Raw genomic sequence first — 22,095 nt, forward strand, 5'->3', positions numbered from 1 at the left:
GGAAAAGCTTCACTCACAGCCACTTGTGGATATGAAAACTAATGCGAGACACATTCACATTCATACAAACAAAAAGAAGACCAGAGCCTTTTCTTAAGAACTGACTTTAATTAATTCAACACATCAATAACAGCTGTTATAATACGATCATTTCCAATTTTACAGTTTCATCCTCGACAGGCAACAAACGTGTCACCACATCTGTGCATTTGGTACAAAGGAAAATCCCCACTTTAACCGGTCCTTTCAGTTCTCAGTGGCATCAGGAGTCCAGTGGCGCTGCATTTCAACAGCTTCTTATTGTCTGTTTGCCTGTAAGAATCGAAGGCAATTCAAGGCTTGATAAAATATTTTATTGTCTAAATAGGAACATATAAAAAAAAACTAAACAAAAACAAAACATTTACATCAATTGTAAGCCTCTGCGCATATTACCTTACGATTTGTTTTTCAATAATGGATGCCACTACAAAAAGAACTGAGGCTCAGTTCCACAGTAGCAACCCACACCGCCTCATCTTTGACCATCAGCCCACGAGAAGTCAGAGACCACCTCACAATAAATGAAGGAAAAAAAAAAACTTCATCTTTATGTCTATAAATTGCAATTTCCAAGTGAAAGACCAGTATTAGAGTTCTCCATTTTGGTTCAAAGACCCCTCTATGGAGTATCCTGTTCTCTCTTACAGGCAAAGTGCCGTCGGTTTAGGGTGGATCGCCATCATCGTTCCCCTTTGTATCTATTCCATATGCATTTCAAGGTAGGGAGGGGAAACAAAAAAAAATGGAAGACAAGATCTGAATGAATTACTCTTGAGCCATCTACTCAGACGATGCACCTGCAACATTCAGAATCCAAAACCACGGGTGATTACAGTGCACCTGAGCCAGGCTAAAGAAAACCAGAAGATCAACCTGTTAAAACTGCAACATGGAGAGCACACCCTGTGGACCTGGACTGAACCCAACACTCTCACAGTGAAGCAGCACTGCAACTTTCATAGAGACCTGTCCTGGATTCCTAGAGTAATATATGAGAACTGGTTTAAAAGTCCCTGTTTATCATTTGCTACACAAGAGTCTTTCAGACTAAGAAAAAAAAAAAAACCCAAAACATCTCAAAGTATTACATAAAAGCAGACCTCTAGCAACACGATTTTTTTTATACAAGAAATAAATCTGAAGCCTAAACATCTAGGCAGAGCATCTTTATCCGGGAGGCAGGCATCAAATATTTACACTAGTGCAGAGGCTGAGATACATTAGAGTCTTTAGAACGCAGCAAATATGGTCTCATTTTACTCCAGCTAATAGATACAACCTCACTTAGATAAGAGCCTGAAAAACAGGGTTGGAGAGGAAGGGAGCAGCTGTCGGATGCAAACAGGACCCTTTGTGACCAAGTAGGGAGGGGTGGGGTGAAGATTATTGCATCAGAAAAATGCATTAACGCAGAGTTTGATCTAGCTAGCACTCTTTATCCAGAGTAGAGCCACTGACCTTCAAGCTATCAGTTGCCCACAGCAAAATCCCTCCAAGTCCAGATGCCACTGAAAGTAACAGCACAAGCTGAAGCCAAGGGTTGCTCAACTAACCAGCAACTATAAAAAAATACATATCAAATAAATAATTCCAAGCTGAAAAGTTATCAGCATTTAGCATCCGGATCTGTTAATTTGACTCAAAACACTCAGCAGGAAAAAAACTAAAACACCTCAAACTGAGCTCTCGCCTTTCTGGCTTCCTAAGATGGACTTAAGGTAATGGGATTAAATCTCCACCACTTAACAAACCACCCGCCCCCTTAAAAAAAAAAAAAAAAAAAAAATTAAATAAAAAAGGCACCAAACCTCCATAACCAGCTCCTGCCAACAACCGCTTCTGCTTTAGAACCATACCAGTACAGTCACATTGATGTATAACATGTTTGTGGGACTCCTAAATTTCCATTTGTTTTTTCTGAATATTTTTAACTCTCAAATCTCTGCTTCCCTCATCGCCACCACTGGCCTGGTAATACTCACACCGACTACCGTTCAAATGGGTTTTATTGTTGCTGTGAAGAGAAAATGGCTGGTTGGAACAAAAGGATAGAAAAGTGTTTATATATATAAAAAAAAAAGGCCAGAAAAAAATTGGATTTAGAAACTGTTGTCTGTCCACTTGTTTCAAACCAACTCCCTGGCCAGTCTGCAAAGCGTTTAATGACTGAGGTAGGTTCTCTTTAGGACCAAGTAAAAACTGAAAGCAGACGCCATGGTGACCATAAAGATGAATTTCTAAGAATGATAACTCAAATTTTAAATCATTGTTATAGATTCCCAAAATATTGTTGTCCTCTAAAAATTTCATGCCTTAAGTTTCTTTTTTTTTTTTTTAACCCTTCATCAAAAAGCTACCAAGAAGCCGGTTATTTTGCAAGCTCCTAAACAATGTGACAAAACCCAGATGCAAAGAGTGAGTATCAGTCCATGGCTAAAAGAGCCGGTCATTTGGGGTTTATACAAAGGGATGGGGAGGAATCTGAGAAGGGGAAAAAGGCTGAGGTGGAGCAGGGGGGGATGCTCGATCCGGTCAGTGGTTCTAGTGGAGGCAGGACGGTACAGAGTCTCTCTGCAAGGTGGTGACTGGGCAAACAGAGCTGCTTCCACAGATGTGCAGATAAAGAGGACCCCTCTCACTCTAAGCTCAAGAGTCATGACAGAACATGTTTGAGTGTGTGTTTATTTTGTTTGAAATCAAACTAGAGCTGCTAAAATGCTCTGATGCTCGAGGACCAGACAGTTGTGGCATCTAGAGGGTGACTGTGTTCCTGTCCTCAAATTTCAAGCCCCGCCTCCTGCCTCTCTGCCTCAGCATGTCAGTCTGTGAGGAGGGACAGAGCTGCAGGGTCAGTATGCAGTGACCAGGTCCTTGTCGTAGTTGTATCGGCCCCTTTTCGGGGCTGGACTATCAGCGCTGTCCTCTGTGTCATCACTGTCCCCTCCAGCCTCGCCACCTTCCTCCTCAGAGGAGGAGTCCAGAGTCAGATCTACCACTACTCCTCCAGCTGCCGGCGCTGCTGCAGAACCTCCTGTGGCTCCAGGCATCCCCACAGAGCCGCTTCCAGACCTACCCGACTGACTGGTGCTGCTATGCGCAGGTGAATGTCCGTTTGCTTCAGGAATGCCTGAGAAAACCGGAAAAAAATTAATAGCAACAAAAAAAATGCATACAGTGTCTTCGAAAAGTATTATCTTCACTAAAAACTTTTTGAAATTTGCAAAAGGAAAAAAAAAAAAAAGGGGGGGGGGGGGATTTAATGTGATAGACTAGCACAAAGTAGAACATCATTGAAAAACATTCATGATTTTCTAATGTGTTATTAGAAAAAAAAAACGAATAAAAGTGGTTCAACATTTTCATTTATTGCTCAGGGTGAATCTTTTGAAGAATCACCGCTTGCTGGAATTACAGCTGCAAGACTGTCAGGGTGTCTCCACAGCTGTTTGCATAAAGACTGAGGTATTTGCTTAATATCTTAAAATGCTTAAAGAAAGCACACATTAGGTGAATTTTCCTTTGAAATCAATTTTTAAGTCTTGCCAGGAAACAGATTTAGCATTAAAACTTTGAGCAGGCAAGTCTAGAACATGAATATGATCTTATTCTAGCTCTGGCTAATTTCAGGCTCATTATTCTGCAGGACAGTGAACCTCCAAATTCAGAATAGCCTCTTACAGCCTGTAAAAAGTTAAATTCATTGTACCCTTATAAATACCTTGCTCCATCTTCTCATTAACTCTGAATGACATAGTTAAAGCTTCCTCACATGCCTCTATGCCAGGGAAGCATCCACCTTTGTATAATCCATAATTTCCTTGATTAAGACCAAAGTAGATCTAATAAAAGTACCAAAACTTATACCCCATTTACACTACCCTTGAAAAACCGTGCCGAGACCAGTCCAAGCTCAGTAACTGAGGTAACTTATCGTGTGTAAATGGAAACCAAACTGAACTGAACAGAGCTAGACACAACCGAACCGAGATAACTGCAGACCAGTTCCAGAGGTGGGCTCTGCTCGGTTTTTCCCTGGCTCGGTTCTCTGATAACAAGAGGGCATGAGCAGAAAGCATCATCTCCGTCTGGCTGCACATCCCGATTCACACTCCATTCCAGTAGTTGGCGGTAATGCCCCTCCGGAAACAGAAGAAGAAGAACAACTTCTTCAACTATAAACAACAATCGAAATCTTCACCACGCAACATTTTAAGTAATGGCTTTTTAAATAATGACACCGAAGTACAGCAATAATAATCAAGCATAACTTTCTGAATGTGATGGGCGCCGCCATTCAGCCTGGTTAACTGATCCGAGCTGGGACCGGTCTCGGCATGGATCGGTTTTTCAAAGGTAGTGCAAACGGGGCTTTAAAATACTGTGGAATAGAAGCCAAGCTTCAGGTCAGGCCTGTTCATAATCCCTCATCTTTGCTGCTGTTCTCTGAAACCTTTCCAGAGTTACCATTGGGCCTTTTGGCAGGATCTCCCCTTGAGAAAAAGACACTGATGCCTTCACATAACACCTATATAAATTATACACAAATGTACTCCATTTACAGCTCACCTCTGAATGGCTGCACTGGATTTGATTTAGGGAGATCAGATTAAAAGGCCTGCTTTCAATCACATTTAAGGATGTGGTTGCAATGTAGCACAATGTGCAAAAGTTAAATCATCATGGAAACCTTTACAAGGGACACAATACAAACATCTATAGTGAGAGGGAACAGGTTTAGTTACGTACACATATCAACAACCGGGTACTCCGGTGTGTTGCTTCGTTCTCTTTCTCTGTCTTTTTCCTTGTCGTCTCTGATTGGTCGCCAGGAGCCGTCTGTTAGGTACTCGATCTCCTCTATTTCTTCACTCGTCTCTTTGAGAATCTCAGATAATAACCTAGAACAGCAAAAAAAAAAAAAAAAAAAACACACATTAAAAAAATCACAAGCACCAACAAGGGGCTCACGTTTGCTTTTTGTGTTTATCCAGCAACCTTATCCAAACATCCCAACATAAAAAAAGTCAGAATGAATCCAAACAATGTATCTGTTGATGGGAAAATTCATCCTTGAAAAGTGTCAGATCTTAAAGTTTAAGATGGGGACTTTCCACACTAGTTTACTCCCAAGGAATGCAAATAAACTTAGCAGCCAAAATGTAGCACAGTGCTTTCAGTCTTAGAGAAAGTAAAGGAGCCTAGAATCTACAGGACATTACATGCCCAAAACTATCACTGATAGGGAGGGGAGGAAGAAAAAAAAGAAAGCTCAGGCTGTGCTTACTTTCTCCAATGTTAGCGTCACACTGAAACTTTGCAAAATGAAAATTTTTTGAGAATTTATGATCTAATTATAAACAAACTAATGAGATTGTGGCAAAAGCAAATGAGCAAAATTACTGATCAAATAAAGAGTGGAATGAATTGAACACTTTGAGAATTTCCAAATGTGCATTGGCACTGAATAGTTCCTTAAAGAGTAACCCCAAAATGCCACATCCTCCGTAAACACCCTGCTCCGCTCCAGACAGCCTGCGCGAAGGACAGCCACCAGCCTTTACTGTTCCTCCCGTCTTGGTCTGCTCCCACTTTCTCAGAGCTCCAGGAGAGCATGTGCGATATTATTACATTCAAAGGAGCAAAACACGCAGTAATGAACGCTCAATTTAATATGAGAAATAAAAAATGTTTTCTTTTTGTTGTGGATCTTTGTAACAGGGATAACATTGGCTTGTAAGAACTATGTTTGTTCTCTACTTCCAAACTCAGCATCTCTTCATCCATGCCTGCCACAAGAAGTTTGTTTTGAAGTTTTCAGATGTGCTCTTGTAAGTTGTTGTAACTGAATTTGATTAAACTTTTAGGCCTCTCAGTATAAAATAAATATTTTGATCGAGATGAGAAACCTTCTCCGTGATAAGGTGAAGTACCAATAGTTTGCATCCAATCATTTAATGAAATGGTCTTAGTGTTGAGGAATATATAAGAATCATGCTCTAATTAGTAGTTACCGATCCGTCAATCCCATATTTTAATTAGTCGAAATGGATCTTCTTAATGTTCTTTTTCCTGTTGGGTGCGCTTCCAATTGGGGATCTTGACCTGGCCTGACCGGAGCGGAGCAAAAAATAGCTCAGCTCCGTATTTTGACAGTGAGGGACAAAGAAGACATACGTAGACGGTGACGTTCAAAGGAGCAGCGGCAGATGTGAACCGGTTCTCATCGATTAACATGACAGAAAAGGACTGTGCACGATGTACGTGAGTGGAGCGCTGACGGAGGATGTTGGATCTGGGGGTAAGCTAGCCCATGTCTTCTTACCCGTCGATCGTAAGCAGTTCAAAAGGAGCAGGCTTATCACACACAGGGCAAGTCCATGTGGGCTTCTTCTCATTCATCTGCAGGAAGAAAACTGCGTCGAAACACTGAAGATGGGCGCAGGTTAAAACTCGGCACGGCACCCCGAGCCGCATCTTCACCAGCTGAGATGTTGAGAGAGGATGGTTCAAATTAAAACACATTTTCTGAAGCCTATAATGCTTAAATATGACATTTTATTTTGTTGTTGTACTTACTGGACAGATTAAAGAAACTCTGAGGCCAGTGGTTGCAATTTCACTTTCTGGATCAAAGCGAAGCTTATCTTGAACTGGTGGCAAAGAGCAGAAAAATATTCACATTGTTGTAAAGGGTGAATGACTTAAATACCAAAGCTATTAGAAGATCTTTAAAAGACACTTTGACGTTTAACGTACTGCGTTCTCGACAGCGTTCTGCGCTCTCAACTGAGCAGAGCTTGAGCCGGTTAAAGAGGTCTGCTGCTGTGAAGACCCGCACCAAATACACCGCCACAGAGTAACGCTGAAAATGAAGATTTATAACAAAGAAAATAAGCATGGCAAACAATAAGATGTCAAACAAAAGCACTTTCAACAGCATTTATTTCACTTCATAAAAAACGACAAGTCCCAGCATGAATTGACGCATTTTGGACTCTGTTAGATTTGCCCTCCTGCTCTGACATGCAGCTGAAACCAGCAGCATCTCAGTCTGACCTTGCCAAAGTTCCCCCAGGTGATGGTGACTCTGTTAGGGACGCTTGAGAGATGCAACCAGGGTGTGATATTAATAGGACGACAAGGACGACGAGGTTCAACTCCAGGCTTATTTGAGGGGTAATAACCCTGCAAACACAAACAAAGAAAGGGGGAAATATAATTTAGTTCCACATTCTATTGAGAATGTTAATACAACAAATGAAACATGATTTAAACAGAGCAAAGAAGCAGCAAGTAGCATTGACAGCTAGTGTTTCAAATCAGAACACCATAAGAAACGTATAGCTTCCCCCCCAGTGAAGAGCAATCAGCCAAAGAAAGTTGTGAAAATATTTCTGAAGGATGCTGAGGCTTCTTGTTTTTTCTCGAGACCATTTCTGGTTCGCTTCTCTTACTCACCTCTGCCTTAGCAGGCCGTTGCTCTCGGCCAACATAGAATACACTCCGTTTCAAAAACCTAAGTAACTCTAATATAATTGTCTCAGAAACTAGTAAGTACACAAAGGTCTGATGTAGTTCAGCACGGACCAAGATTACTGTCCTAGTTTGGAAATGTGCTTTACTTCGTTGAGGGAAAAAAAAAAGAAAAAAAAAAAAAGAGCTTTTTTAAAAATCATTATTCTACCCCAAATCACGTTTATGTGTTCCTGAATTTTAGTTTTGGGGTAAATGCTTCAATGAGGTCAAAATTTATTTTTAAACACAAAAGGCATCATTAGAAGATAATATTAAGGAAATAAATATGTTCAAAACAGAAATACCCATGGAGAAAAAATTGGAACAGAAACAGCTCCATGCAGCCCTAGGGCTGGGCCATATGAAGTACATCGAATATGATATAGTTGGTATATGTCGCAATACATGATTATTAGGGGTGGAACGGTTCACAAAATCCACGGTTCGGTTCAATTCACGGTTTCGTGGTCACGGTTTTCGGTTTGGTATATGTTGATTGTTACACCGAAATCCCATAAAAATTAATGAAAAAAATCCCAAAAAATGTATGGATTGTAATTATTTTTAATGATCCGCGGAAACCCTGGATCATTTCCGCATGTTTTGCTGCTTTGAATTTAATCATCTGGCGCATGCCCTCTACGATCTCCAAGGAACTCAGAGTGAAGTGGACGGGAGCGACAGCGGAGGCTGTATGCTTTGCTTTGTGCAGGTAGTCTGGAGCGCAGCGGGGCGGAGCGGAGTGCTGATGGTGTATGTGGGATTTCGGGGTTAGCCTAACATGTTGGTCATGTTGCTGTTAGTATAAACAAAACGTGTTGCACAATGCTTGCACACTGTTGCACTTTTATCCACAACTTTCTTTCCGCCGTCATCGTAGGTCACTCTAAATGCAAAGTGGTCCCATACAGCAGACCTATAAAGTGCTGCTGGCGCGTCTTCCAACTTCTGATCTTTCCCACTCGCCATTCCGACACAATTCTCCACAACAACTGATTTTTTTCTGCTACACCCGGCTAAGCTGCTTCGCTTCTTCTTCTTCTTGTTTACTACTGGTGGTTGGCTTTGGTCGCAGTACCGCCACCTTCTGCTCTGGAGTTTACCCGCGTCGTCTATGAGAAAAAGGAGCCGCGCATGAACCGAACGCAACACACGCAAACCGAACCGAGACAGTCGAACCGAACTGTTCGGACGGTTTTCATAAACCGTCCCATCCCTAATGATTATATATCACAATATGTTTAAATTACCTTCAAAAACACTAGAGTGCATATAATTGCAATGATATACTCCTTCAAACGTTTGGTTTTAAATTAAAATTTTTTTATTCTAACCAGGTCAAAGTTTTACACAAATAAAACTGCCACATTACGTCTTTCGGTGCCCGTATTAGACCTTTAACAAGATCCCAGCAACCAAGCAAGAAATTAAGCAAAAACACGCAATACTAAATAAAATGCAAAATAAAAAAAGGCTTTTTTGTCTATAATAAAAAAATAATGCAGCATGAAAAAAGAAATTTACTTTAAATAAAAAAAAACAAAAGCGGAAATACTGTTCAAAAATTAGAGCATTATCAGAGCATCTCAAAACTATTTGCATTGATATTTATTTGCTGGGAATTTTAAAGAAGAAATCCAAGCCACTGCCATACATTGCTTAGCTGAAACACCTGCTGTCACCGTATTCATTTGCCATTTGCAAACGAAAGGAATGAGGGGTTTATGATGCATTCAAAGCGTTTGGGGAAAAAAACAAAACAAAAAAAATGTCAGTGAAATAGATGCAGACTGCTTAATGTCATGCAAATTTGTACTCAATGGTAGCGATTGTCATTTTAACTATCGTATGGGGGAAAAGTCCAGATACATCGACGATATTCGATATATTGCCCACCCCTAGATGCTATGACACTAAACTTCCAAATTTATTATCGACACACAGGAATAAATTACATAACACGGGGATAAAAAAAAGGCATATACTTAATACCATAAAATATATTGAAATCTAAACACGGAACACCCTTAACAGATTTATAGATTACACTCGATACATAAGTCTGAAATACAAAAAATACATAACCCAAATATAACAATTTGACAGCATTGGAAGGTTGTTTTGATGTTTTATAACTTAATGTGCAAATAATTAATGCTGATTAATTAATGCTAAATTATGCTAATAACGTTTGAAGACATTTCATTTTCCACCCAGGAAGCGTTTTCAATTCAAATGTCAGAAATAGCGTTAGGTTCCAAGCATCATAGAGTAGACCAAAAACAAACCCTTATTTTGGCTTAGAAAACATGCAAATTGAACCGGATGAACGGGTCAGCCTCTTTGGAATGGGGAGTTGTTTGAGTTGTTTGTTAGCCTGCAATACCCGATACCCGTCTATGTCTCTGAAAGGGGGGTCGTTAAAGGGAATTTTTGACCTAGCTAAACAGGCGAGGTGTTCTGTTCCCGTGTAAAGAGGTCAGGGTTGAGGTGATGGCGGGAAGGAATCAATTCTATCGCTGAATTGTAGGTTTTTGAGAGCTGAAACCTGAGTCCACTGTTTTTCTGAACATAAGTGGCGTCTTTCACGCCCCTCTCAAACCACCTGTCTTCTTTGTCCAAAATGTGAACATTCTGGGCCTCAAAAGACTGTCCATTGTCCATAAGGTGTAGATGGACAGCCGGGTCTTGTACCGAGGAGGTCGCTCTTCTGTGTCGGGCCATGCGTCTTTGGAGAGGTTGGTTTCTCCAATATAAAGATCAGAGCATTCCTTACTGCACTGAACTGCATAAAACATTTCGCTCAAATTTGGTCTGGGGGTCTTTTCTTTAGGATGCCCTAGACTCTGTTTAAGGGTCTTGTTTTGTTTGAAATTTACTGGGATTTTTGTGGTTTGGAGAAACCCAAAATATATTCCTGACCAATATTTTCCCAAGAAAATACTGATCATGCATTATACTAGAACAGCTATAAAAATCAGTTGCGTGATACTGTTGCTTTTCTATCATCTTGGACCAGTTTCCCTTTTCTCCTTTGAACTAAGCAAGGCAGTTAACTGGACATTTTTTGGTCTGACTGTGTTTTATAAACCAGAGAGATGACTGTGAAGGAGAATCACGCCAGATCAATAGTAGAGCTGCAGCATATAGCAAACTGCAATCATCTTTGCACTTTCAATGTTGAGATCAGAGTGGGAAGCATATATTTTAACTGTACAAAGTAATAATATATGTGACTAAGTAAATTGTCTCAAACAGGGAGGAGTCTAACTAATACATAGAGTTCACAATTTAACAGTAAATAACAGTAAAATGTGAAAGTATGAACAGCTCTACCTTATTTTCCTAAAACATCATTTATGAGTGAACCAACCTACCGGTACATGACAGTAGGACTGATTGACTTTGACAGCAATGTTGGGGGGATACTGGTCCTCCTGAACGCCAATAAGGTCTGAGTAACAGATTCTGCATGAAAGAGAAAGCACAGAAGTATAGGAGACCATCTAAGACAATTAGGCTTATAAGTAAAAAGAGATAAAAAAAAAATAAATAAATCTAGCAATAAATGAAAATAAACAAAAAATATGGAAATCTTAAGAACTCTCACCCTCCCCTAAGTAATAGAACTGGGTATCAATCTAAATTTCAAGAATAGATTAAAATAAAATGTTTAGATGAGATTCTCTTTGATCAGACCTGATCTAAAATTTGATTGCAGGTATTAACATTTTTTAGCTGTTCCCTGAATTATGTCGCTGTGTAGTTATGCAACATTTTAATAATAGTATTATATTAACATTCAAAAACGAATTGATAAATAAATGGTAGTTCATTGCACTGCAAGAAGTGTGAAAAACACAATCTATAAAGATAATCTTTGGTTATATGAATCAAACTTAAGGAATTATTATAAGAATAAATTCAAAATTGAATTAGATTTTTTCCAAAAAGCACTGCTAAGTAAAGCAATATTTGTTTTGTTTTTTTTTATCCACACAAAGAGCTTTAACTGGCAGGACAATAAATTCTATGGAGTTGGACTCACCTGAGAACCACCTGGACTGATCGGATCCCTGGGCGAAGCTCACTGTGTAGACAGATAATTAAAATTATATATAAGTTACAGACTTAAATAAGAATTTTGATAATAAATTACATGTCATTACTGAGTTATCACCTTGCATTTCGAATCTGGTCCGCTTGCAGTGGTGTTAATTCAAAGATGCACTGACTGTCCTGTAATTTTTCACTGTTGTGGGCAACTATAAAAACAAAATGATAAACAAATCAAAAATAAATAAGATACAAATAATGTAAAGCTTAAGTGCAGGCAGTTGGTTTGCACTCACTTAGCTCTGTTGGTGGCAGAAGCGTCTCTAAGGTTTGGTAGAAGGGCAGAGGGACCAGCCGGACCTCTGCTGCAGGCGGATGGAGCGGTTTGGAAATCCCGTTGAGGTAGTCTGGGCCCTGTGAGGTCAATGATGGAGAGGAGCTGAGGGATGAATATGCCACTGGGACGCCTTCCGGACGTCGTGCTGGCAGCCAAGCGGCTGATTTAGGGAAACGAGACTCGTAAAGCTGCCGGACATTCTTCAAGAGTTCTGGACTGTACTCTGTTTGCACTAGTCTTAGTGCACGACCCACAAGGTCCTGCTTCAGACCACTTTTGCTGCGACCCATTGAGGCCAGCAGCGTTTGTAGGTCTGAGACCCGGAAACTTTTCACCATGTTCTAAAAGGAAGAGAAGGCAAAACGATAAGAAGCTTAGGCCATGTGTCACAAACTTTGATCACAAAGTCCTAACTGGATAGTAGGAAAACCTGGAAAAACAGATCTGTCAAACCACGCTGTTGAAGGATGCGCGAACGTGGCTCAACAGAAGAAAAAATAAAAATTTCACGAAAGCTTGTCTTTAAAATTCTTATTTATACTTATCATATATTCTATATACTTATATTCATATATAAACACCGTTGCTGGATCAGATCAATGCATCTCCATTGAACTTTGTATCTTTTTGTGACAATGACCAAAATGGTCTTGCATAATAATATTTTCTAAAGACTGGAGTCAAAGCAGTTTTTCCTGAACCCAAGAGGGATTACTGAGGAAGTCTGCATTACTTTTCTAAAATCACAAATCAAAAATTGTGAAGATATATGGCCTCACTTTAGTAGAATTTATGCCTGGCAAATATGACTTAAAAATCTAGTCTGATCTGTTTTCTCCAATGGCAGCCCAAACAGGGCATTGGTGGGAAACAAAAAAAATTAAAATAAAATTGTTTTTCCAAACTTTACAGCTTCATTAACGTAAGAGTGTGATTAATCATTTAGAAATTAATTGCCCAGCCACAGCAGAACTTATCCAGATGTGAGACAATGTTTAGAAAGACTAATTTTGAATGTTTGTTTTGATCTTTGTTGAAATGTCAATTAACTGGTTTATTTCTTACAAATATTGGTTTACATACAGAAAAAACACGATACCTCTCCACAATTTGCAACTGAGGGGCAATAGCAGGGATTGAGTGAGAAGAACAATATTTACAGTAAAAAAAAATACAATTCATGCATCCAAATTGTGTAGATTGGGAAGCGTTTGATGCAAAAAATCTAGTTGCAAATATGTGAATTACAATATGAAAAACATATTGTATATTTCATCCATCTACTGTAGAGTTTGTTTTTTAAACATTTTCTTTTTCGAAATAAATGACAATCAATTTGACTGTATGATCTGGTGAACCTTAAAGTGCCTTGAGATGACATGTTGTGAATTGGCGCTATATAAATAAACTGAATTGAATTAACCTACTAAATGGCATATCAATTAACGGAAATGTATTATGACCACTGAAAGTCAGGGCATTTACACATAGCTTAGTAAAAGTTTAAAGACAATAACTACAACAAAATCAATTACTGTTGTTTGTTCTAGTTTACATGGTTTTGAAGGTTAAATGTAAACATTGGTACAGAAATGGAGACTAAGGAACAGAGATGCCTTGAAACTGCATTTTTTTTTAATACTGTAGACTTGCTTTACATCTTGCATTGATTAGCTGTTTCTATGTACAGAAGTATTTTATTGCTCAACTAGATCTACGATAGTCTATAAACCATTGCCACTAAAAAAATGACTAGTTTATTTCATAGTTAAGAGACACAGGATGTATTAGACAAACATGAACAGCTTCACACTGCATATCTATCCGGAGTACCATCAAGCGCGATAGAAACGACGTGCTATTGTTTGTCCATAAGTGCTTATTAGAATACGAATGCTATTACTTGATCGATAAATCACAACCACCTTGTTCTTTTATTCCCCCTTTTTGAAGCTAACCATATATACAGTGGCAATAAAGAGGTTTGCCTCTCAAGAGACTAGCCTGTCAGCATTCAATCATTGTGACAGATGCTAAATGCTAGGCTCTAAAAACCAAGAAGCCAACTTATAAACAATATAATCCACAGACTATTGCAAATGAAGTCATGTGAATGTATACATAATTGAAATTAGGTCTAATTCATTATCATTGTCTTTCCTCACACCCAGCGTGATGCTAAATGTACCAAGCACTTGCATGGATAACATAACCTAGCAGGCTAGCTTTGTTAGCACCTAATGCTAGTTCTTTTCGTCGTGGTTCCAGTATGTCCAATTTGTAGGATTGTTCATACTTAAAAATATCCACACAGATACTCCGGGTTTCCCACGGCCGGTGTGACTTTAGGCTCACAGTTCCACTACCGTTCCCCATCAACCGAAAAGCCACCAAGCTTTACCTACCATCGCTTCCACCAGTTCGGCCGCCATCTTCGCTTTGCAGTACCGCGAGAGTCACAAATGACGACAAGTCCTCCACCAATGAAACGACAAACCTTTTTCAGAGAGGTACGGCGTTGACCAATCGGGTTACGCAAAAAAAGACTGACACTTCAAATAGGCGGGATTATTGTATTTTAAAGATATAGTACACCTTTTAAAAAAATAGTCAAAGGCAGGTCTCTTTCTCTACATTAGGCCTCAGTATCAGTGAATTTCACAGTGTTTTATAGTTTTTGTTGATATGATATGTTTAAGTTTAATAATGTTGAGATATTTTGAATCCACGTTGTCATGTCTACTGAAATTCAATGTGGAAGGAGAACAGGGGCTGTCAAGTGGATGGGGGTAGCATGGTCTTCTGAAATCCCGTCCGAGCAAAATAATCCATTTCGGGTTTGGTGACCAACCATGAGAGGCTACAGTAAAGCTTTGTCTAATGTAAGAAAAAAAAAAATTAACTGAACAAAACATTTCCATGCCCTTTGTACAGATCTGCAAATTAAAACTCTAAAGCAACAATACTGTTATTTAAATGAAGAGTTTAAATTATATATACACATGTGTATGATTGAACCTGCACACATCCATAGATAATCCAGTCCAGACTTTATAGCAGCTCTTTATATTTTTGGTGATATAAGTTGGTGTATTTTTTTTTGTTCACGCTGTTCTAATTTTATGAAAAACACATATAGACTAATTCAAATGTAGAAATATGTCCATATTTCTTTCAACCAGCTGCTATGTAATGCAAAAGACTTTAAATTAATAGAAAATGGTTATCCTTAAAATGTTTAGGTGTTATACATTCAGTAAATGTGTTTTCTCTCCTTTCATCACTACATCTGTAATTCTTAATATTTATTGGATTTTTAAAAATTATTATTAATACAAGTATTTTGTTGTTTGTATATAAATGACAAAGTTATATAAAGATCTAAAAGAATAGCCTTATGAAAGCTCAGTGTGGGAGCCTGCTTTATGTTATTCTGAAGTTACAATGGTTCTTTCTGTTTTTCTGTCAATATATGTTTACACCACATATTCTTTTTTTATTTTACATATTATATCTAAGCAACTAATTATTCATGGTTCAGTTTGATCATTTGTGTTAAAGCAGATTCACAGCAAAAAATCATTTTATTTTATTACATAAACAGATCAAATAAAAATCCACAAAAAAAAAAACCCAATTTAAACCCATTAAGTAATTAGACAAATGCAAATTCAGTTACAAATCAGATTTTTGAAAATATGAAAATACATATTAGCCGCGTAAAAATGCAAAAGATACTGAAACTGTAAAGGAAGGGTCATTATCCAGAGCCTAACAAGTCCCATACTAATAGAGGCTGAAAAGCCGTTCAGTGATAGATCAATAAAAAAAATACTCCAAAATGCAAATAAACAAAGAATAGAACAGAATTCTACTTTATTGTCATTACATTGTCACAAGTACGAAGCAACGAAATGTAGTATAGGGACAAATACCTCTATTTTAGTGATTTGTGGTCTGGTGAAAATAGAAGTGAAGTGTGTAATCATGAAAACCATTAATACATTTAGAGAACAAAAAGGAGAAATCTTGCAAGCCTATTGGATAAATCTCAAATTGAAGTGGTACTATTATACTTTGGGTGTTTTTTGTATTTTCTTTTTTGTTGCAGGGGAAGATGTATTTCACAAAGTAGATTCCATCATGGTGGACATTATGAAAAAAAATGATGGATGATCTATTAAATCTTGGTGACAAATGGATCTTCCAAAGAGATAGCAAAGGTGTGCTCTAAAAACAACCTAGTCTATGTTTTAGGATGGCTATCACCGTCATGATCTCTGTCTCATATGCAATTTGTGGGCAGAGAAGAAGAGGTGTAAAGGAAGGCGTCATGGATATTGTTGCAGTGCAAAAGGTGAAGAGAAAACTGAACAAGCAGGAAAACCTCCAAGTTGCTCACCTTGATCGTTATCTCAAATCTAAGGCTAGATGTTTGAAACTTGACAATGTGGGGATTTGGACAGTGAAATGATACAAAACAGGCATCAAAGGTGAGTGGCAGGTCCATGTTAAACCTTCTGTGATTTCAGTCACAGAATGAAGACAACACATTTCCACCACATCTGTTTTATTGATGGAACATGCATGTGCAAACAAGCCAATGTGTCTCCTGATAATACATAGTAGGAAGGTGTGAGACACTGTGCTCAATGTTAAAGATCCTGTTCCATTATTCAAACAGAAGAGGGCAATATGGTCTATAATTTAAAGTTAATACAACTGTCAAGATATTTTCTATGAGCTTAGTAGAACAAATTAGATTCATGTGCACTCTTAAATGTTTTAATATTGTCTATTTATTTGAAAAAGAAAGCCAAAAATATTCTAATACTTCAAAAACAACAGATTTAGCAGTTAAAATACAAAGTAATATTCACTGATTAGATCATTTGCAAAACAAATACATTATATCTGCACAACTTTTGGGTTTAGGCAGTCATGTTTTATTGTTTTAACTGAGAAATTAAATGCAGCTTCCCAGGTCCAAATACACACTTTATAGAAGAAAAAAAAATCAGGAAGATCAGCTTTTCTGAACATGTGTTAATACTAACAAGTAGACTTTATTTACCCATTAATCCCAAGGAAAAGCTATCTAAGTGCATGTTGCATTATCTTGGAACAAAATCATTAAATAGCTCTGTTTAAAAAAAGTGAGTAGAGTTAAAAAGTAACGGTTTTTAAATCAGCTATTAGTAATATTATTATATTATAGTATTATAATATAATATTATAGTATTTAAAATACAAAAATGCACATAAAAATAATAAAAGATTACATTTTGATATTTGATAACCATGAAAGAAGCATGAATACAACACAATAATTTATTTATATAAAGAAAATGGAGGTTTGATTTTATTGAAAAACTTATATAGATCATTTTAAACATATCTAAACAAATCACAAAAAAGAAATGTAAACAAATTAGTCATATTTATAATAAATGCTTTACTTGGAATAAAACTCATGTTAAATAAACCATGATTGTTTTCCTCACTTTTATTAGTTATATTAAGACTTTGCAAGACTTTCAAATAACATTAAAATTTTGAAATCAAAATCAAGGAACTGTGCCCATTAAATACTGCCTTTTCAAAGAAATTCTTTTTACAAACCACCCCCTTCATATACACACACACAAACACACACACATACACACAAAACAAGCTAAACAGTCTTAGACTGGCATTTAAAAGCTTTTTGATTCTAAGTCAGCCATCTTTTTAGCACACCATGTCCGGCTAAATCTTGTGTTTAATCTCTCGTAATTACAAAGATTTGCTTAGGTTAATAAAAATAATCCTCCTCATTCAGGACCCCCTACCTGGACCTCCCCTGTGTCTTCATTGCCCCCTTTCTGGAAGGGATAAAGTCAGAGTTATATAAATAGAGACCCAACTTCACTTCACAAATGTGAAGCACTGCTTTTTAGCTCGGAAAACGCAAAGCTTGAGAAAGATGTTTTAGCCTTAGGTTTTTGATGAGCAAAAGGATTTTTCTTCAGCCAACAAAGCAGCTGACGTCATTTTCACAGGCTGCCATTGTGTTAGGCGTTAGCGCATCAAGGTTAACAACAGTTGAGAGGCTCATCTTTATCCGTGATCTTGTCAACTGTAAGACTTTGGCGAAAGAAACCGTTGGCACGGAGGCATTCGCTTTTATGAATGGTTCTATTCTTCAATTGGCTTTAAACCTTGAAATCGCAACTCTGAGATCTTTTGAAGAGAAGATTTTTTTCTTTCATGAACGGGAAAAAATCTGATATACAGTTAGTGTAAAAACCCATAAAACATCTGCAATGAGTTTAGAAGACACCAACTCGGAACTGACGACGGAGACGAGGAACAGCCACAACGGAAGCAGAGACAGGCTTGGACTGAGCTTCACTATTGACTACCTTCTGTTCAATAGTGGAGTCGAACGTTCGAAAGGAGAAGTGACGGCAAGTAGCGCAGCAAAACAGACGGAGACCAGTCTGCTAAATGATCAGAATCCTGAACTGAAAGAGATGGAGATTCAACGCAAAGAACAGGTGACGTGTCTACAAGAGCCAAACGCCAAAGCTGGGAAAAGTAAAACCAGTAAAGAGGAGTGGGACAAAAACCAACACGACGAGGGAGAGGAGGAAGTGACCACCACCACATCGCCTACAAGCTGTAATTCTGAGAAATCCTTAGACAAACCCAATCAGTCGTACATCGCACTCATCTCAAAGGCAATCCTGGCGTCTGATGAGAAGAAGTTGCTTTTGTGTGACATCTACCAGTGGATCATGGACCATTACCCTTACTTCAAGAGTAAGGTATGGTCATCTTAATCTTTTTTTCTGTTTATACCAAAGAAAAAATAAAGTTCTGCAGAACTGTAATACGGTACAACAGGTAGGCTAGCTGCAAAGGCAAGCTGGAGTCATTATTTGGTGTTAATGTGAAGTAAAATGTGCTGTCTTGAAATATGTTCCTCTCATATGTTGACATTGATACTTTAAATGGAATCCCAAACAAAAATTATAATTTTGTGAACCTCTATATGAGTTTTATATAGACATTAGAACATGGTCTAGGAACCATTTTCTTTAGCAAAGCGACCTAGTTGGCTCAGGTAATCTGTCTGAGTGGTTAAGCAATTAGGTGCTCACAAGGACAGTAGATGATCTTCTTGTTGGCAAATTCGCAAATAAAGTAATCCTGTTGCTAGGTCGCAAACTGTCACTGCCTTCGACAGGTGTGACAGCAGATTGGGTGCCGTCCAATGAATTAAAGTTGATCGCTAGTTGACGTGCTAAAAACGTAAGACAGGGTGTTGTTAGTTACTGTGATCATACAGGCTCTCGACACACAATGGTGCCTGCTTGCCAGCAGCAGGACTAAAATGGATCACTGATACTTTGCGGCCCCATGAGTTATTTTCCAGTTGTGAGAAACCATTGCGCTACTCCTACTTACTTCCAATATAACTTGTTTTCTTAAGCTGATTTATTTTATTTTACATGTTCCAACAGGATAAGAACTGGAGAAACAGCGTGCGGCACAACCTGTCCCTCAATGACTGCTTCATCAAAGCAGGTCGAAGTGACAACGGCAAAGGTCACTTCTGGGCAATCCACCCTGCCAACTACCAAGATTTTTCTAAAGGGGACTACCAATGCCGGAGGGCAAGAAGAAGGGCGCGCAGGGCGGCGACACATATCCGTCTTTCCTCCCTGACCTCCCCTCACCACCCTGCCGCCGCACTGGCCCCTCACAGAACAACCTGTTGGTGCTGCCCTCAGGTCCCGACATTTCCTCTGTCCTGTTTTACACCTAGGCTCTACTGGCCGTGGTCCAGCATGCAGCAACAAGTGGGGCTTCAGCTGGGTCTCAATCCCTCTGTTCCCTGAAAGGGTTTAAGTCCTTCACTCTATGTTTGCAGTTTGGTTGGAATGTTTTTACAGTGCGATAAAATCAAATTTCATCATGATATTTATATTGTGAGACAGTTAAAGTGTATATTGTATCTTAAAGTTTCAGTATTTTAAAATTCCTGTATTTTCCCCCACTTGTGTTCTGATATCACAGAGTTTTGTCATAAACATATTAAATAATCAATTTTCCCATGATGTGTGTTTTCTTTTACTACTTTATTCAGCAGACAGCTTTTAGCTGTTAAAGGTATAGGAAGAATACATTCTCAAAAGATTATTACAGAGCCCCTTTAAAGAAATATTGTGTGTGTGTGTGTTAGTGATTGTGCGTCCAGATTTTGCTAACAGAATGCTAAAAGTGAGCCCCCTAATAGGACACCATCCGGTGCTACATGCTAATTAGTTAAAGCTGTCGGGATGCAAAATCCTGAATCCTAAGAGCCCTAAAATCTGGCTTTCCAAAGACGACCCAAGGAAATGAGGCCAGATAATCTCGGCAATCCGAAATAGTTTCAAGAACTAGGAAGCTTATCACACTGTGTAATCCGCAGCCGCTGCTCTAAAAATAAGGGAGGGGTGGGATGAGGTGTGTGGGGACAATGGGTGGTCTTGAATGTAGGGAGCACAGGAAAGGGATGGAAGCTGGAAGAGCGAAGGAGTAATGATTTACTATAGATTGATGGAAGGGCAGCATAGCCTATATGTGATTTTTTTTCTGTTCATTTGGGGGAAAAAAACAGACACAATAAATAAGCTGCTATTATGGTATCAAATCTTCTTAAATGAGGAGGATGCAAAGTATGAATTGTCAAAATTTTAATAACATCAACCTCATACAGCTGATTTCATGTTTAAATTAACAAATGAGATATTATATTCATAAAAATCCAAACCGACATGCGTTTAACAAACAGTTCCGGACAAATTATGAAAGACAGATTTAAAGGTTTTTGCTGTTGTGGAAATTTTAGAGAAAAGGTTTTTGAAAACTGACATTTTATATCACTGATGGTTACTCTATTGATACCAAAATCTCACCGAAAAACAGACATATTTAGTTTTTAAAGAAACAGCAGTTTATTTAAAAGATGTTTATTTTAATTGGTCAATAATGTTTTGTAAAATATTTAAGAAAAAGATAAAAATATAAACAGAAATTCCCCTTTCTGATATAGATGGATAATGGCAATAATTTACTTTAAAACAGCTTTTATAAGAACCAGAATGCTCATGGATAAGCACATGTTTTTTTTTCTGCAAAAAGATTTCACCAATTCACCAAACTGATCAGAACATATAATTGACCTCTGTCTTTAATATTCAAATTCCAGCTTTGCTCTGAGATGACTCCAAAATACCACCACAAAAACAAGAGACAACTTCTATTTTACCGACTCTGCTCACATCAATAGGGAAATTCCTCTCTGATTTGCAAAGGTTGGCATTTAAATCCACAGTTCTGCAGCCTTTGAGGATTAGATCATACATTGACTTTTCTAAAGTTTGTTTGTTCTCTGCTCATGTGGGCTTCCTATTTGCAAAATATTGAATATTTGAATAAGGCTGTATTTGACATTAAATTAGATTCTGAACAGACAAACAATATGTCAGAGGGATCAAGAGCTGGGAGAGCAGGTGTTATTCACCACACTTAGTTTCTGGCCATGTTCATTAGAACAATGAAAAATCCATCTAATTAATTTTTGTTCTCCAAATCTTCCTATTCGATGTCAGCAGCTAATTGGAGGCCTAATTTGCTTAACTCCCATGAAAAGGTCCCTGCATGAAATCCTCTTCAATTCACCAGCTTTGCGGCTTTAATTTGGTTGCATATGTTTGCTATGCACACACAAACACACACACACACACTAACCCCCCCACACATGCACACAAACACACACACACGGTTTTCAATGCACACACTGCTAATTTATGCATAAGCAAACATGTTGCTAAGTGAAGCTTTTTGTGAGATGTGAAATATCTGTGAACATTTTAGGCATTTTTCCTGCAAAAAGGGGAACATGTTTGCTAATCAGACAAAATTATAATTAACCACATTATTACAACTTATCCGATTGAGGTCAGATTGAGCTGTGTGTCTCGGTGTGTGCATGCATATGTGCATGTTATTTTGTTAATCTAATGAGATGGGTGGTGGCGTGCTGGGGGCCGTAGATTAAAGCCCAAAGATTTTTTTTTTTTTTTTTTGCTGATTAGCAGAGAGTGAGCTAA

At 38.2% G+C, this 22,095-nt stretch overlaps 2 protein-coding genes across 3 annotated transcripts; one reads left to right on the forward strand and one right to left on the reverse strand.

Annotated features, from left to right (window-relative positions):
• Nucleotides 1–88: 88 nt before the first annotated feature.
• On the reverse strand, nucleotides 89–14,461 carry pias4a (protein inhibitor of activated STAT, 4a). 2 transcript variants are annotated; one of them, XM_038299229.1, is made up of 11 exons: nucleotides 14,356–14,461; nucleotides 11,910–12,291; nucleotides 11,738–11,822; nucleotides 11,606–11,647; nucleotides 10,935–11,025; nucleotides 7,099–7,227; nucleotides 6,799–6,904; nucleotides 6,619–6,692; nucleotides 6,365–6,525; nucleotides 4,789–4,940; nucleotides 89–3,169 (listed from the first exon to the last, which is right to left on the reverse strand). In XM_038299229.1, exons 1-11 carry the CDS (start codon nucleotides 14,380–14,382, stop codon nucleotides 2,892–2,894), a joined length of 1,527 nt encoding a protein of 508 aa, XP_038155157.1. In that variant the 5' UTR covers nucleotides 14,383–14,461; the 3' UTR covers nucleotides 89–2,891. The 2 variants fall into 2 exon arrangements, with proteins under 2 accessions (XP_038155157.1, XP_038155158.1); XM_038299230.1 differs by having other exon boundaries at nucleotides 11,910–12,027; nucleotides 14,356–14,396.
• Nucleotides 14,462–17,866: 3,405 nt separating this feature from the next.
• Nucleotides 17,867–20,055, forward strand: foxq2 (forkhead box Q2). Its single transcript, XM_038299232.1, has 2 exons — nucleotides 17,867–18,759; nucleotides 19,459–20,055. Exons 1-2 carry the CDS (start codon nucleotides 18,256–18,258, stop codon nucleotides 19,834–19,836), a joined length of 882 nt encoding a protein of 293 aa, XP_038155160.1. The 5' UTR covers nucleotides 17,867–18,255; the 3' UTR covers nucleotides 19,837–20,055.
• The last annotated feature ends 2,040 nt before the right edge of the window (nucleotides 20,056–22,095 follow it).

The sequence above is a fragment of the Cyprinodon tularosa genome, unplaced genomic scaffold (genome assembly GCF_016077235.1).
Source record: "Cyprinodon tularosa strain WSP-4 unplaced genomic scaffold, ASM1607723v1 ctg420, whole genome shotgun sequence".
Classification (NCBI taxonomy): Eukaryota; Metazoa; Chordata; class Actinopteri; order Cyprinodontiformes; family Cyprinodontidae; genus Cyprinodon; species Cyprinodon tularosa.